Source organism: Pagrus pagrus, assembly GCF_965226575.1.
Source record: "Pagrus pagrus genome assembly, chromosome: 5".
Lineage (NCBI taxonomy): Eukaryota > Metazoa > Chordata > Actinopteri > Spariformes > Sparidae > Pagrus > Pagrus pagrus.
In genome coordinates, this window is record NC_140189.1 from 24,916,730 (window position 1) to 24,931,756 (window position 15,027).

At 44.9% G+C, this 15,027-nt stretch overlaps 3 protein-coding genes across 3 annotated transcripts; 1 reads left to right on the forward strand and 2 right to left on the reverse strand.

Annotated features, from left to right (window-relative positions):
• The first annotated feature begins 50 nt into the window (after positions 1-50).
• LOC311257621 (uncharacterized protein) lies at positions 51-4,803 on the forward strand. The gene is made up of 5 exons (XM_084353345.1): positions 51-269; positions 733-1,036; positions 2,251-2,549; positions 3,114-3,225; positions 3,332-4,803. The coding sequence occupies exons 2-5, from the start codon at positions 742-744 to the stop codon at positions 4,351-4,353; spliced, it is 1,728 nt and encodes a 575-aa protein (XP_084209471.1). The 5' UTR covers positions 51-269; positions 733-741; the 3' UTR covers positions 4,354-4,803.
• On the reverse strand, positions 4,644-6,762 carry LOC311256934 (endonuclease domain-containing 1 protein-like; the record flags this gene model as incomplete). The annotated part of the gene is made up of 2 exons (XM_084352345.1): positions 4,644-5,665; positions 6,469-6,762. 2 exons carry the CDS (start codon positions 6,760-6,762, stop codon positions 5,057-5,059), a joined length of 903 nt encoding a protein of 300 aa, XP_084208471.1. The 3' UTR covers positions 4,644-5,056.
• A 1,648-nt stretch (positions 6,763-8,410) lies between these two features.
• LOC311257149 (endonuclease domain-containing 1 protein-like) lies at positions 8,411-10,585 on the reverse strand. Its single transcript, XM_084352623.1, has 2 exons — positions 10,179-10,585; positions 8,411-9,291 (listed from the first exon to the last, which is right to left on the reverse strand). Exons 1-2 carry the CDS (start codon positions 10,482-10,484, stop codon positions 8,686-8,688), a joined length of 912 nt encoding a protein of 303 aa, XP_084208749.1. The 5' UTR covers positions 10,485-10,585; the 3' UTR covers positions 8,411-8,685.
• Positions 10,586-15,027: the final 4,442 nt, after the last annotated feature.

Genomic DNA, 15,027 nt, shown 5'->3' on the forward strand with positions numbered 1-15,027 from the left:
TTTTTCTAGGGTGCGGCAGCTCTTGAGTGTAGGGTAATTACGGTACTGGGCATGCGCAGTGTCCTCAAGCGTCGGTAAGCAGTGCTGAAGGAGGCGAGGAGGAAAACAGTAGCAGGGGGAGAGCGGACAGAAGTTGGATGGCGCTTTCCTTTGTCGCCACGTCTCTGTGCTTATGAACACCGAGCGAGCTCATCTGCCATCCGTGAAATCTTAACCGTGTGTCGCCGTTTCACGTCCAAGTTACTCCCCCGGGCTGAATCTAACAAACGGTGCGTATACGAGGCTAAATTAGCCAGGCTGCTAGCACGATCACTTTCCACCGTTACGGAGGCGTTACTGCTCCTCGTCTACTTTAACAGTCTGTCATTAGCAAGTTATTTAGACTAGCTTATTCTGATTTGGTGTTAAACTACAATAGCGATGTTGTACCTCTTGAATAAGCCTGTAGTATAGTCTGTAAGTAAATGGATTTAAACAGATGGCATAGCCATAATGTTAATGTGTGGACCCACTGAGCTCTGTCACAGGTTAATGTTGATATCGTGAAGGTTTGGTAGCTGCTAGCTAGTAGCGACAAGTAAAGTTCGTTTATGTAACAGACAAGCTGTGGATAAGATTGGACATATCGTGGCTAACGCTATCCGATCGTGTGAAACTTTTGTGATATCGGTGGGGAAACTGTCTCGTATGTCTCACGATCGTGACATCCAACTGTTACTGAACCATCCTCAGGTCGCCAAGATGATGGAGGAGTCGGTCTCCACGTTTGAGACCCATCTGACGGCTGTCATGGACAGCCTGATCCGAGCCTCCGTCTGCGAGATCACCAAACTCTTCCAGGAGACGGTGAACGACTACCTGGTGGAGCTGTCTGTCAACCGGAGGGAGAACGAGGCTCTCAAACTGCGGCTGAGGCTCACCGAGAACAAGCTGAGGACCGAGCGCAAGTACGGGATGGGCTGGGCTGCCCACCGCCGCAACGCCGGACTGGAGGAAGCAGCTGGAGGGCGGCAGAAACGAAAAGTTGAGGGGGCCCGTGAGTATGTCTTATTGCCTGAGGATGGCCTCTCCTCTCAAACAAGGAGGCTTACATCACCTTTTTTAGTTTGTATCATAATTTAAAGCTGCCTTTACAATTAAAAGGCAGCTTGCAGGAACATCTTCCATATCTCAGTGTTTTAATGTGAGAAGCAGGTTTGTTGCTGTGCAGTCGGGGCTTATGTGAAGACGCACTTGTTTTGTTGGAAACCATCTGGCAAGAGCTGATCTCTCCCTCCCTCCCTGCCTCCTCCTTCCTCCTCCGCCTCCTCTTCATGTTCTCTCCCTCTGTCCTTCACCTCCCCCTCTCCTCTCTCTCTCTCTCTCTCCCTCCCTGCTGCATTCTGTCCCTCCCACTCCTCTGTGCTTTTTGCACACTCTCTCCCTCCCTCCCTTCCTGCCTTGCTCCTCTCCCTCCCCCCACCTCCTTCACTCCACTCTCTGCCTCCCTCCAACTCCTCCTCCCCTTCCCGCTCCTCTCTCCTTCACGCCCTCGCCTCCTTCCTCTCTCCCTGCCCCCACCTCCTCCTGCTCTGCTCTCTCCTTCATCACGTTGCACACACACACTCCCCCACCCTCCCTCCCACCCCCGCCTCCTCCGCTCCACTCCTCTCCCGCTCCTCTCCACCGCCACCACCGTAATTACACACTTCCTCTCCACTGCCACTTCTCCTCTGTCTCTCCCTCTCATCTTTTCACATGTTCATTCTTCTCTTTCTCCTTCAACATGTCCTCCCTCTACTCCTCCTCCTCTCCCCACCGACTCCACTTCTCCCTCTCTTCTCTGCCTCTCCTCCCTTTCACGTGTCTCTTTCTCCTTTCCGCTCGCTTGTCTGTCCTTCTACGCCCCCTCTCTCCTCACTCGTTCATCATGCTCACTCCTCCTCCCCTGCTCCCTTTCCTGTCTCCCTTCCCCCCCAACCTCCCCTCTACTCCTGTTCCCTTCTGCCTCCCCTACCCCTCCTCCTCCTCCTACTCCTCCTCCTCCTTCTCATCTCCCACTTCTCCACCCACTTCTCCTTCATCTCTCTCTCTCTCTCTCCTGACCTCCCAATCATCTCCTCCCACTTATCGCTCTCCCCCTCATATTTCATTCTCTCTCCTTCCTGTCTCCCCATATGCCCTCCCTCTCTCCTGCCCCCTCCCCACCTTCCTCTCTCACCTCCCTCTCTCCCTCCCTTCCTTCGTCTTGCTCTCTTCTCCTCTCCACAGGAGGCAAGTCAAAGAAGAGCCCGGCGGCAGCCTATGGCAAAGGCTGGCCTGGAGGTGTGTGGGAGGAAGGAGGAGGCGGCGGTGGTGTTGTCGGGGGAGGAGGTGGAGGAGGAGGAGGAAGCGGAGGAGCTGTGGGGATGGTAGCAGGAGCAGGAGGAAGAGGGGGGAAGGAGGCCCGGGAGATGTACCTCATCCAGTTCCCCGGGGATGAAGAGGATGAGGGAGGGATGGTGGAGGACGAGGAAGGGGAGGGGAGTCTCAGCGTTGAGGGGGAGGAGACGGCCAACATCAAAGAGGAGGTGAGGGAGAAGGGCTTTCTCAGAGGAGGAGGAGTAGGAGGAGAAAGTGGCACAGCATCTCTGCGCTGCTCAGCGGCTTCATATAGAATGAGAACGAACGTGGAGAGAAAAAGAGAGCTAATACGGAGAGACTGAGAGAGTTTTGCTCGTGTTCAGACATCAAATCACTGCAGAGATGTAGTGGATAAAACGAAGGCTATTGATTCGATATTTAGCTTCCAGAAGAGCCTGTTGAGTGTGGCTCTCCACATCTCAAGTGCAGCAAGCTTTTAGGTAGGAATACTACTGGTAGAGGTGAAAAGCTGTTTGCTATTCCACCACATGACCAAGTGGCAGGGCACAGAACCACTCTCCTCTCCTCTCCTCTTTTCTATTTGAATATTCAAAGCATGCGAGATGTGTTATTAGCCTCTCTGTCAAGTCATTTCAAGGTGTTGTTGATGGCTATTAAAATTCAATACAATCAATCATGTAGCTTCGTTCTCAGATGCATTTTAAACATGAATTTGTTGGGTCATGATGTGTTGCATGTAAGTTAACAAGCAATTTTGGTTCTCTGTGCAGTTTTCTCAAACAGAGGGCTATCAACCCGCCTCTCTCCAGCTCATCAAGGAGGCTTTGAAGATGGACCCGCCCAGCAAGAACCTCCACTCTGGCTCCAGAGCCCAAAGCGAAGGTAATGAGCCCAGGTCACGCTGGTGGAGGGAGTGGAGAACAGTTTGAAAGAAAGTGGAAATGATTGCTCACACCATCTTTCTGTCCTCCTCTCTGTCTCTTCTCAGGAGACCTGTCAGATCATCCCCCGACCCTTCATCCTGGAGAGCGAGACGAGGAGGACTGGGAGGTGGGCTCAGCAGAGCCATCGGAGGGGGGCATGACCATGGATGAGCTGAGAGGTCTGGAGTCCGCACTGAGGGCTGAGAGAGGCCGCGAGCAGGCTGCCATGACGGTCTCCCAGAATGTCAGCCCAGATCACAAGATGGTGCGAGGCAGCGAGCTCAGCATGGCGCCCAAGTACATTGGTCTGGATGGAATGGAGCAGGACGAAGAGCTGGAGCCTCAGCCACCCACCCTGCAGAGAGAGGAGCAGGTAGGACAGGGCAGGTCGAAGGACCCCGTGAGGGCTGCAGTGGAGCTGAGGTTAGGCTGGTCGAAGAAGCTGAGAGAGGGCGACTCAGTCACGTCTGGAGATGATGGAATGGAGTCGGAGCCCCGGTCCCACCTGTCTGCTCCAGGGAGTGCTGGGGAGAGTGGAGGGGAAGAGGAGGGTGGTGGGGACCTGCTGCACTTCTGCCCACAGTGTGGAGGAGGCTTCACCTCAGACGCCGAGCTGGAGGATCACCCCTGTCCACTTGGAGGATCTCAGTTACAGAACAGTGGAGCAGAGGATGGTCTTTTCCCCTGTGCCCACTGTGGCAACACGTTCAGCCACGCCTGGGCACTAAAGAACCATGAGTGTGCCTGTGCCGCCGAGCGGCCGCACTGCTGTGAGATCTGCGGAAAGCGCTTCACACACTCGCGCTCACTGGAACGGCATCATCTGGTGCACACGGGCGAGAGGCCGCACCGCTGCCCCCAGTGCGGACGCACCTTCAGTCGCCTAGGCAATCTGGAACGGCACCAGCGGATTCACACGGGCGAACGTCCATACGGGTGTGAAGCATGCGGAAAACGGTTCAGTCGCGTGGAGTACTTGAAGAGACACCAGCTCATACACAACAGTGAAAAGGCGACGCTCCAGTGCTCCAACTGCGGGAGTGGTTTTAGTGATGTGGAGCAGCTGAAAAACCACCAGTGTTTTTAGAGCCTCTCCTCTGAATCTCTGACAGAACTGGAAAGAAGAAGCAGGTTTTTCATTGAATGTGGTAGAATCTAGGTGATGAATGTGACTGGTAGATGCTCATTTTATTCTCAGTGATGTGGAGTTGCCTTTCCTACTCACTGCTAAAAAAGTAAATACAGAAGGCAAATGTCCAAAGTTGACAGGAAGTCAGGTGTAAATGAATTCCTCTGTATGAGGAGAAAGAAAATCAATCTCAGACCTTCAGCCATTTTAATTTGATGTGTGTTCATTTGTATGTACAAAGCTTGTACTTATTTATGATGATCAATAATGTACATTTTTGTCTTTTTATCAATAATTCAGCATTACAGTCGATGCTCTTGTTTGTTTCTGACAATATAATTGACAACTTGGTATTTTGTATGTTTGTGTTTCAGTCATATCATTAAAAAAAATAAAGACTTCAACTCATCAGAAGGCTCTTCGACAGTTTCAGTCTGGTTTTATTGGAGAAGCGTCAGGTTAGTGCAAGATGACATTGACAAGGTGGAAAATAGGAATTTTACAAGATCATATTCAACAGAAACATTAAGAGATGAAACAATATTTTAATTAAGCATACACACAGTAATTAAGCAGTAAGGGAGTTTCTTTAAAGCTTGGGTTCTGCACACCTATAACAACCTTGGCTATGACAGATGTATAAAGAGTCTGTGACCCTTTGTTACTGACACTGCCCTTTAAACAGACTCAATGTAGGCCTTCTCAGCCTTTTCCTCAAGATGCCCTCTAAGGTCTGAAGGGACATCCGCCTCACATCATAGCCACGGATCCTGGCGTTGGCGTCAGGATTCACTGGCACAATCTCCTTCCCACTGTCAGGGTCATTTCTTCCCACTGCAGCATACGTGGGAAAAAAGTTCTTCATGGGCTTAGGAAGGCTGCTACTGTAGGATGGACAGCAATAGGCAGACCACATGTACTCAGGAATAGACACCCTGTTATTAATCCAGCGGGGCTCAGGGATATAAGGCAGGGCTCCGGTGATCACATACATTGACCCCTTGCAATAAGCCTTGAATCTCTCTAACACCTCCGTCTCCAGACGCTTCCAGGGTCCGTTGTTGGATTCCTCTCGCTGAGGGACGATGTTTGTCAGGGTGAAGGTGGACTCACGGTCTGCTTTTATCTTGTGGTGCATGCTGGGATTGAGATGGCCCTTAGTGTAGTTGGAGTTCTTGTAATCCTCACGTACCGCCTGGCTCTTCTTCACTCTCTTTGGGATTTTGCTTGAGAAAGGCTGCATATCTGGGCTGTCTTTGGGACACGCCAGCTTAAAAACAAAGAGAGGAGAAGATATCACTTTTTAGGAGCCACATTAGAGCGCTTTGCTGCTGTTGAATTGAGTTTAATCTGTGTGAGTGTGCCTCTGTTGTGCAAACAGGTGTGTGTACTAAAAAAAATCAACAAAATAAAATGAAATAGAAAACAAAATGGATGAAATACTGCTTTATTTCCTCTGAGAGAAGATTACGTGTGTCTTGCCTTTGCTTCTGCTTGAAGGTAATGGAAAAAAACTGCCTTTGAGCAGGTCACCACAATGACCACGACTGCTAGTGTTCTCACACATTTAGTCACACTACCTTACAGCCGCAAGACAATAACCTATTAAATCTACATGCAAAAACGCACACAGTGACATCCTCCATTTATGATTTAAAGACACACTTATAACAATAACTTTTTTCACAGAGCAGCTTTTAAAACAGTTTACAAAGTGCTGTGACAGACAAAGCAAGGACACTCTGGTCGATAATATAACAGAATGAATGCTTAACAACGAAGACAAATACGAGGAAGCCACGATTAAGAGCAAGTTCAAACAAGAAGGCCAAAAAGAAAACAAAATTCAACACCAAATACAAGTAAAAGAAATAAAAGCAATCGATAGAAAGCAAAATCTGAAGAAGAAAACAGATCAAGAACAGGTAAAAGAATACAAATAAATAAAAAGAGAAAGAGAAAAAGAATTAAAAGATAAAAGAAATCACTTTTTACTAATTTTTGTCCTGTTGTTGCAGTAGGTACATACATTTTGTCTTTAAGTAAAAGTCTCTTAAAAGTTTTTCTGCTTACCTGTGGTTCATACTTCCAGTTAGGAGGTGGCCGTTTTTTGCCCTTTTCAAAAGTGACATTATAGGCAGAGTACAACGGTGTACGACCCTGAAGGTGATACAGGCTGGCAAAGCGGTACTTGTGTTTGTAGCGCTGGCATATTGGCTGGTATCCTGATTTTTTGAAGCCCTGTGGTGGAGTTGCTTTATAGAAGAAATCGAGGCACTGGGAAAAGTCGTTGCTAATCTCGCCGAGGACCAGTCCACCGAACCAGGGTAGGAGAAGAAGCAGAGCTGCTGTTGAGGATTGCAGCATCTTCCTGTGAGACAGGCTTTGGCTGTATCTGTGATGTGGAAAAAAGAGATTATTAGCAGATTATTAGCAGTGAACAGTGAACACACCTTGAACTGCAAACTAGTCTTACCAAAGATCTTTCCCTTCAAACACTGACTAAACCTACCTGCAGCTCTTCAGTTAAAAACTCTCTGAGGTTGGTGGGACCACCACACGACCAAGTGACAGTTCACACTCCACTCTCTTGTTTTGTCACCTCACCCTCAGCCCCCCTGCTTCACCGCTCCCCCGCACCAGTAGGGAGGAGAGCTGAGGTCCAGAGGTGAACCTATCCCCCGCCCCCCTCCCCCTTCTTCTTCCTCAACCTCTGTATATGAGACTTTCTCAGCAGCAGCAGCAGCAGACGCACCTTTACTCCTCACACGGCAACATGACATGATTGATTTGACGTGTAAATGAGCAATGAATGCAAACTTCTACACCAGAAGTGTACTTCATGTCGTTTATTAAAATAAACCAAAATGAATGACATCAGCAATGAAAGCATGGAGTTGCTTTGAGAGAAGTGGTATGGTGCTGAGTGGTGCAAAAAGAAACGGAGCAAGGGGGCACATCAGCTGGAGGAAAGGTAAAAGAAAGGCAAAAGGTTCCTGCGCTACTTGTACCAAAGACCACTGCAGTGACATACAGCTGTCATTCATAAAGGTTTAAACTAGCAACTAAAGAAAGTAGTTGCAAAATCAATAACCAAACCAAAAATATTCTTTAACGTTCTGTGCAGTATGGATGTTCAAATCATATAAGATTTATTTTATTTTAATGGTCAGCTAGTTTATTTATTAATAAACTGTATTATTTACTTTACATTTGCAGGTTGCATCATACCAAGTGGGCCCCAGAAGCTCCGGACTCACTGTGTGTCCACTTATTTCTGCTGATTTGATTCAAAATTAGTTCGCTTCCATGCTAAATGTGTCCAAGATGTGTGCTGTTATTCTAGAGTTAATTTAAGCCTTTCCTATCGTATCGTGTAAGGTTTATCGAACCGTAATGTAAGCTAGGAAGTGACCAAATGCCAATATAAGCTGTTATCTAACTGAAGCTGACGGGTCGGCTTTTCAGTTGCTGATTGATCAGGAAGCAGTGAAATGATAACGAAAGGATTAAATTAACTCTAAATAACAAACGCACATCTTGGACACATTTATTTAAGCCTGGAAGTGAAACACACCGGATGTAATCAAGCAGGAAATGTTAGTTTTGAAGTGATTGAATGCGAACATTAGCTAATGGGCTACCAAAAAAGTATGATTTTACAGGAAGATGGGAAGCGTTGTGTGAACACGGTCTATTCCTGACGTGTTCATTTAATTTACCTCACAGCCAACTTGGAGCTACATTGTCTCCCACAACACAAAAACCTCACACATTTGCACAGAGAGTGGGATGAATTTGGGAGGTAAACAGGTGTCATAGCTCATTAGCTCATTTAGCCTCAGGGCCCCCAGCAGGTTAATCCAGTTGAAGAAGGAAGACACCACAGCCGTAACAGCTAATGGCTGCTCTTGCATGTCACACAGTATTTTTATGATTCGGTACAAAATGTGACACTTTCATTCGGAGGCTTCTGCATATTTGTGTGAACAGTTTATTTAAGATTGTTGTGCACTGACATTTAAACCAATGACATACTCTTTTCTGAAAATATAATCAACGTTTTGTTTTATTTGTTTCATCAGTAGACTCATTCATTCATTTCAATTTTGTTTTATTAGTAAAATCATGAGCTCATCATCATGTCGTGGTTAATTAAACACTCATTCAGTTATTAAAAAGCGTCAGGAAGACTTCTTGATTCTGACTAGACACTGAAAAGATGAGCTGTATGTGGTGACTGCAGTGCACATTTGATTTCAACAAGGAACTAAAGCTTTTCAACCCTCGCTACTGACACTGTCCATGAAACAGACTGATGCGCATGCCCAGCCTCTGTGCCAGGATGCCCTCCAGAGTCTCTAAAGACATCCTCCTCACATCATAGCCCCTCACCGAGGCCTTCGCCTTGACATTAACCGGCACAATCTCCTCTCCACTGTTGCGGTCATTTCTTCCCACTGCAGCATAGGTGGGGAAAAAGTTCTTCATGGACTTAGGAAGGCTGCTACTGTAGGATGGACAGCAGTAGGCAGACCACATGTACTCAGGAACAGACACCCTGTCCTTAATCCGGCGCTCCGTGATATAAGGCAGGGCTCCGGTGATCACATACATTGACCCGTTGCAGTAGGCCTTGAATTTTCCTAACACCTCCCTCTCCAGACCGTTCCAGGGTCCGGCGTTGGAGCCCGCTCGCTGAGGGACGATGTTTGTCAGGGTGAAGGTGGCCTCTCGGTCTGCCATCGTCTTCTGGTGCATGCTGGGATTGAGATGGCCTTTGGTGTAGCTGGAGTTCGTGTAGTCCTGAAGCACCGCCTGGCTCTCGATCACATTCTGGTCTGGAGGGTTTCCATAGAAGGACCTCATCTCTGGGCTGGCACGGGAAAACGCCAACTTCATGACACACGATGGGGGAAGAACATGTCACAGTTTAGAAGTTACAAATGAGAATTTAGCCGCTTTTTGATCCTTTATACTAATGTGAGTCTTTGTGTTATTACTTTACTTTTCACTCCTGAGTTCGAAAAAGAAAAATGAAATTGAATCTCAGCAGAGAAAAGATCAACATTTTTATATGTACATTTTAAGAGGTCGGTCCTCTACTTCTCCTAATCACACACCAACCACAAGGACACTTAAACTAAACACAAACTTCTACTTCCCTGACACGTCATCCCATGTAGCCCCATACATGTAAATATAAGTTATATGTTAGAATTAAGATATTATTGAAAATAAGTGTGTTTGTGAAACCTGAGTTATCTACAGACACTTAAAGGGACAGTTCACACCAAATCAAAAATAATAATTTTTCCTCTTAAATCTAGTGTTGTTTATCTATCTAGATTATTCTGGTGTAAGTTGCCAAGTTTTGGGGATATTGGCCTTTGAGACTGTTACCACCAAGGCCCAACAGTCCCCTTTTGTACTCACTCACAAATACCAGCCACCTAAATACACCTGATATTTTCATCAAGATACAAAAAAAAAAACCGACAGAAAAACAAACTGGATCCGTCCCTTAGTCCAGATCAAAAACAAAAGTTAATGGGGTCAATTCTGGGTCGAGACTCATCCTCCATCCAAGTTTTGTGGAAATCTGTGAAGTAGTTTTTGTGTAATCCTGCTGACAAACCAACCAACTAACAAACCATGACATCACCTCCTTGTGGTGCTGTTATACAGAGAGGTGTTTTATTGATATACATGTGGTGGCAAAAATAATAAAAGATACACCTGCCAGTCTGCAAAGAAAATGTCTGCTGTTCAACACCACTTACCTGCGGTTCATATTTCCAATTGTTATTGGGCCGTTTGCCATCTGCGGTGCTGAGTATGTAGGCGGAGTACAAAGGTGCACGGTGCTGACGGTTATACAAGCTGGCAAAGTGGTACCGGTTCTTGTAGCGCTGGCATATTGGCTGGTATCCTGCCGCAGGGATACCGTTTGGTGGGGTTTCATTATAGAAGAAATTGAGGCACTGGGAAAAGTCGTTGCTGATCTCCCCGAGGACCAGTCCACCAAACCAGGGTAGGAGGAGAAGCAGAGCTCCTGTGGAGAATTGCAGCATCTTCCTTTGAGACATCTTGCACAACAGATCAACAGGCCGGCTGGAGACAGATACCAGTGAGCGCAGACTTTGACAGACTTCCTCTCCGACGCAGCTCCAGAGTTCAATAAAGCCTATATTTCCTTTGTGTCCATTCAGCATCTGGAGTAGAGGCGTTTGTTGAGTTTCCTCTTATATACACTGACAGCAGGACGGTGACAGTTTGAACCCACCCCCTAACCCCAAGTTTGCTATCAAACTTCCCCTGTTAACCAGCAGTCAGTTCTGGGAAACTATCCTTTTGTGGTCAGTCAGCTGAAGTAGAGACAGTTACATTTCAAGGTTTTTATCATTTGATGAAAATGAGAAAAAAATAAGCTACACTGAGCTTCGAGACTGACCTGAACATTTTTTTTATTTAGAGATCTTTTTCACGTCACTGCAGTCATGTATCTGGTGACAGTTGACACATTCTGGTTATTTTGAGGGTGAAAATGACACTGACAGGAACTGACATTGCTGTTTATGGTTGCTGGCTGGTGAAGAAGTTGTTGTTGCACCAGGTTTTACTGCTCAAAGGACCACAGACCTCTTGAAATGTGGCAACAAGTGTCTACTGTCCCCAGCTCTCATACACTTTGTCTAAAATGATGAAACTGATGCAGAGTTCTGTATGAATTGCTCATTTTGTCAATATTCCTGCATTCAAACTGTCTCCAGGTGTTGTTTTAATGCCTCCTCAGACGTTCTTTGACAATAATTTGTGAGTTAATATCATTACACAAACACACTCATCTGAAAAAGTCAGCTTGCTTAGTTTCATTTTCCTTCTCCCTCCAATTTCTGGGTTGTCTTGTGTTTCTATTGTCATCAAAACTTCCCCAATTGTGGGAACCAGAAAGATTTTCCGGAAAGATTTTTTTTTTTAAATCCATACAATGCTCATTATTTCTCAACTGTTTCATTACATACTGGATTGGTTTGTGGGGAACTCTTCAGTTTTAGTCATCTTGATTGATCAAAAAGGATATTTTTACTGTGTTTAGGTCTTTTTAGACTGTAGAAATGATGCAAAGATGGGGGAAACTAGAGTGATGTACCCTACAATGAGGTCATTTTAGCTTTAAAAGACTCACCTCAACACCTTCTCTTCCCTCTCAAAAATAAGATATTTATGCATTCAATTCTGATCTGTGAATGTTGATTCTCTTAAAGGGGGAATAAGAAAACTTAATCTATCTAAACATATTAATACATTTACATTATCAAACACAACACAAAAAGGATTATCGTCTTAATTTTGTTGCCTGAGATTAAGTTCCAGGATCTGATCGTGCATTAAAGGGGCACAACCTTTGAATTTCAGATGGTGCTGGTTCATTATAGCCATCTAGTGAGCGTTCAGAGACATGACAGTTGGCAGCAGCTGACTAATAAACATGCAGAAACTAATCATGGTCAAGTCAATGAAACTGGTTGGACTGGGAGTAATAACGCTGCATTTACCGTCACTGGTGACGAGTCGTAGCCTGTGGACGACCAGGAATTGCCATAGTTTCACTTTCCACACCGAGGAGAGTTGAGCTGAGCCTAAACTTGTTGACAATATGAAAATTATTGGGGTCGGTAGGAGGGCCCTCCCTATAGACTTTATTTATATTTTTGTTGGACCCCCCCTTAACAATTAATGCTGTGTCAGCTAGTTTCTCTTCTTCTTCCTTGTCTTATGTTGCTCACTCAGCAGCTGTAGGCTGTTTTAAACCTTACTGAGCACCTGGTTCACTCTGCCCACCTACTGGATAAGTTTGCTTCACATTAATGAGCCTTAAAGCTCCCCTAATGCTCAACTACATGCTTGAGAGATAAGGTAATGGTGATAGTGGTGTTTGCTTAAAGTAACCTGAATTCATCAGGTTGCACCTATTTTAGAAATCCATATAATGTTCATGATAATTTTTTAAGTGAATTATCAGGTTGCAAAACAAACGTATGTTTTTCAGTAAGTTTATTATGGCACATTTCAGCAGCACATTGTCACAAAGTCTGTCACAATAAATACAAATAAGGCAAACACAAACATAGCTGCTGACATAAAAACACTGAAGCCTAAAATACAAATACATGTTGAAATGTTTAAACCTGATGCAACCTAAAGGGTAGGTAAATACTTTAATGTGTAAAATGGCTGCTGTTGGAAACATGCTATCGTCAATCAGTCAAAAGCAATAAACTTTGATTAGCCTAGTTAGCACAGCTAATAGCATCACTTCCAAAAGTAGCCCAACAGTAGGAGAAAAGTAGACCTATTACATTAAACTAACATCTAGTCCTTTATGTGGTGCATACTTTATAGGTACATGATGAAAAATATGTGTAGGCTATTTCATAATGAGTAGGCTAGTAAGCAGTTTAGACTGAGTGTTAGCCCACTATGCTAACCTAGCCAATGTTAGCTAGGCCTACTTTGTAATTTCATGGAGTTATATTGGTTTTAATGCTTTTATTTTTGTAAATTTGATCTTTAATCTTTACATTTACGTTACTAAACACTGTGATGTGTTTAATTAATTAATGCTTTAGCTCACTCTTCAGTTTTAAACATGTCATAGACCTTCACATGTGTAACTTTGGTAGGTTATACAACAGTTAAGCTGTCTTACACCTGACAGTATGAGGCTAGTTGTGTGTAGGCTAAAATACTTAGCAGCCCAACAACTGTAATCTCTATTTAAAGAACGACCTTGTGCAACTCGTTTTAATTTAGTGATTCATAAAGAAGCACTTGTTAAACAGGTAGGCTATGCTACAACCACAGGCTAAGTTTATCAACAGGAACAGCTGTGTTTTCCTCGGCTTTAAATTTAAAGTCACAGTTTCTTTTGGATTACATTACATATGTTGTGATTTTTACTCACCTACATTTATTTGACAAGTGTCGGCATACTTAGGATCCTTTGTGGACTGCTGCATTAGAGCCAAAGCAGCTCATTTTAAATGAGCATATATACATTTAGGACCAAAATTACTATTTAGAATTTTTTTAATCAGATATTTTAAGACTTTTACTCAAATAATAATCCATTGGTTGACTTTCACTTCTAAAAAAAAAATATTTTAACACATTATCTTTACTTTTTTCACTTTTGGGTCCTTGAGCAGCGTGGCCTCCTCCATCAGGCACTGGCCACGCCTGGGTCCCGGTATGGATATGTGCGAGGAGCATGAGGAGAAGCTGAAGCTTTACTGTGAGGATTAAACACTCATTCAGTTATTAAAAAGCGTCAGGAAGACCCCTTGATTCTGACTAGACACTGAAAAGATGAGCTGTATGTGGTGACTGCAGTGCACATTTGATTTCAACGAGGAACTAAAGCTTTTCAACCCTCGCTACTGACACTGTCCATGAAACAGACTGATGCATATGCCCAGCCTCTGTGCCAGGATGCCCTCCAGAGTCTCTAAAGACATCCTCCTCACATCATAGCCCCTCACTGAGGCCTTCGCCTTGACATCAACCGGCACGATCTCCTTCCCACTGTTGGGGTCATTTCTTCCCACTGCAGCATACGTGGGGAAAAAGTTCTTCATGGACTCAGGAAGGCTGCTACTGTAGGATGGACAGCAGTAGGCAGACCACATGTACTCAGGAACAGACACCCTGTTATTAATCCAGCGTTCCGTGATATAAGGCAGGGCTCCGGTGATCACGTACATTGCCCCTTTGCAGAAAGCCTTAAATCTCTTTAACACCTCCCTCTCCAGACCGTTCCAGGGTCCGGCGTTGGAGCCCGCTCGCTGAGGGACGATGTTTGTCAGGGTGAAGGTGGCCTCTCGGTCTTCCATCGTCTTCTGGTGCATGCTGGGATTGAGATGGCCTTTGGTGTAGCCGGAGTTCTTGTAGTCCTGAAGCACCGCCTGGCTCTCGATCACATTCTGGTCTGGAGGGTTTTCATAGAAGGATCTCATCTCTGGGCTGGCACGGGAAAACGCCAACTTCATGACACACGATGGGGGAAGAACATGTCACAGTTTAGAAGTTACAAATGAGAATTTAGCCGCTTTTTGATCCTTTATACTAATGTGAGTCTTTGTGTTATTACTTTGTCTGAGTGAGTGTATGACTGATTCACTCCTGAGTTCGCAAAAGAAAAAGGAAAATGAAAATGAACCTTAGCAGAGAAATGATCAGCATTTTTATATGTACACTTTAAGAGAGCGTTCGTCTACTTCTGCTAATCACTCACCAACCACAATGACACATAACCTAAACACAAACTTCTACTTCCCTGACACGTCATCCCATGTAGCCCCATACATGTAAATATAAGATATCTGTTAGAATTAATATATTATCGAATATAAGTGTGTTTGTGAAACCTGAGTTATCTATAGACACTTAAAGGGACAGTTCACACCAAATCAAAAATAATATTTTTTCCTCTTACATCTAGTGTTGTTTATCTATCTAGATTGTTTTGGTGTGAAATGCCAAGTTTTGGGGATATTGGCCTTTGAGATGTCTGCCTTCTCTCAAATATAATAAAACCAGATGTCACTTGGCTTGAGGTGCCCAAAGTGC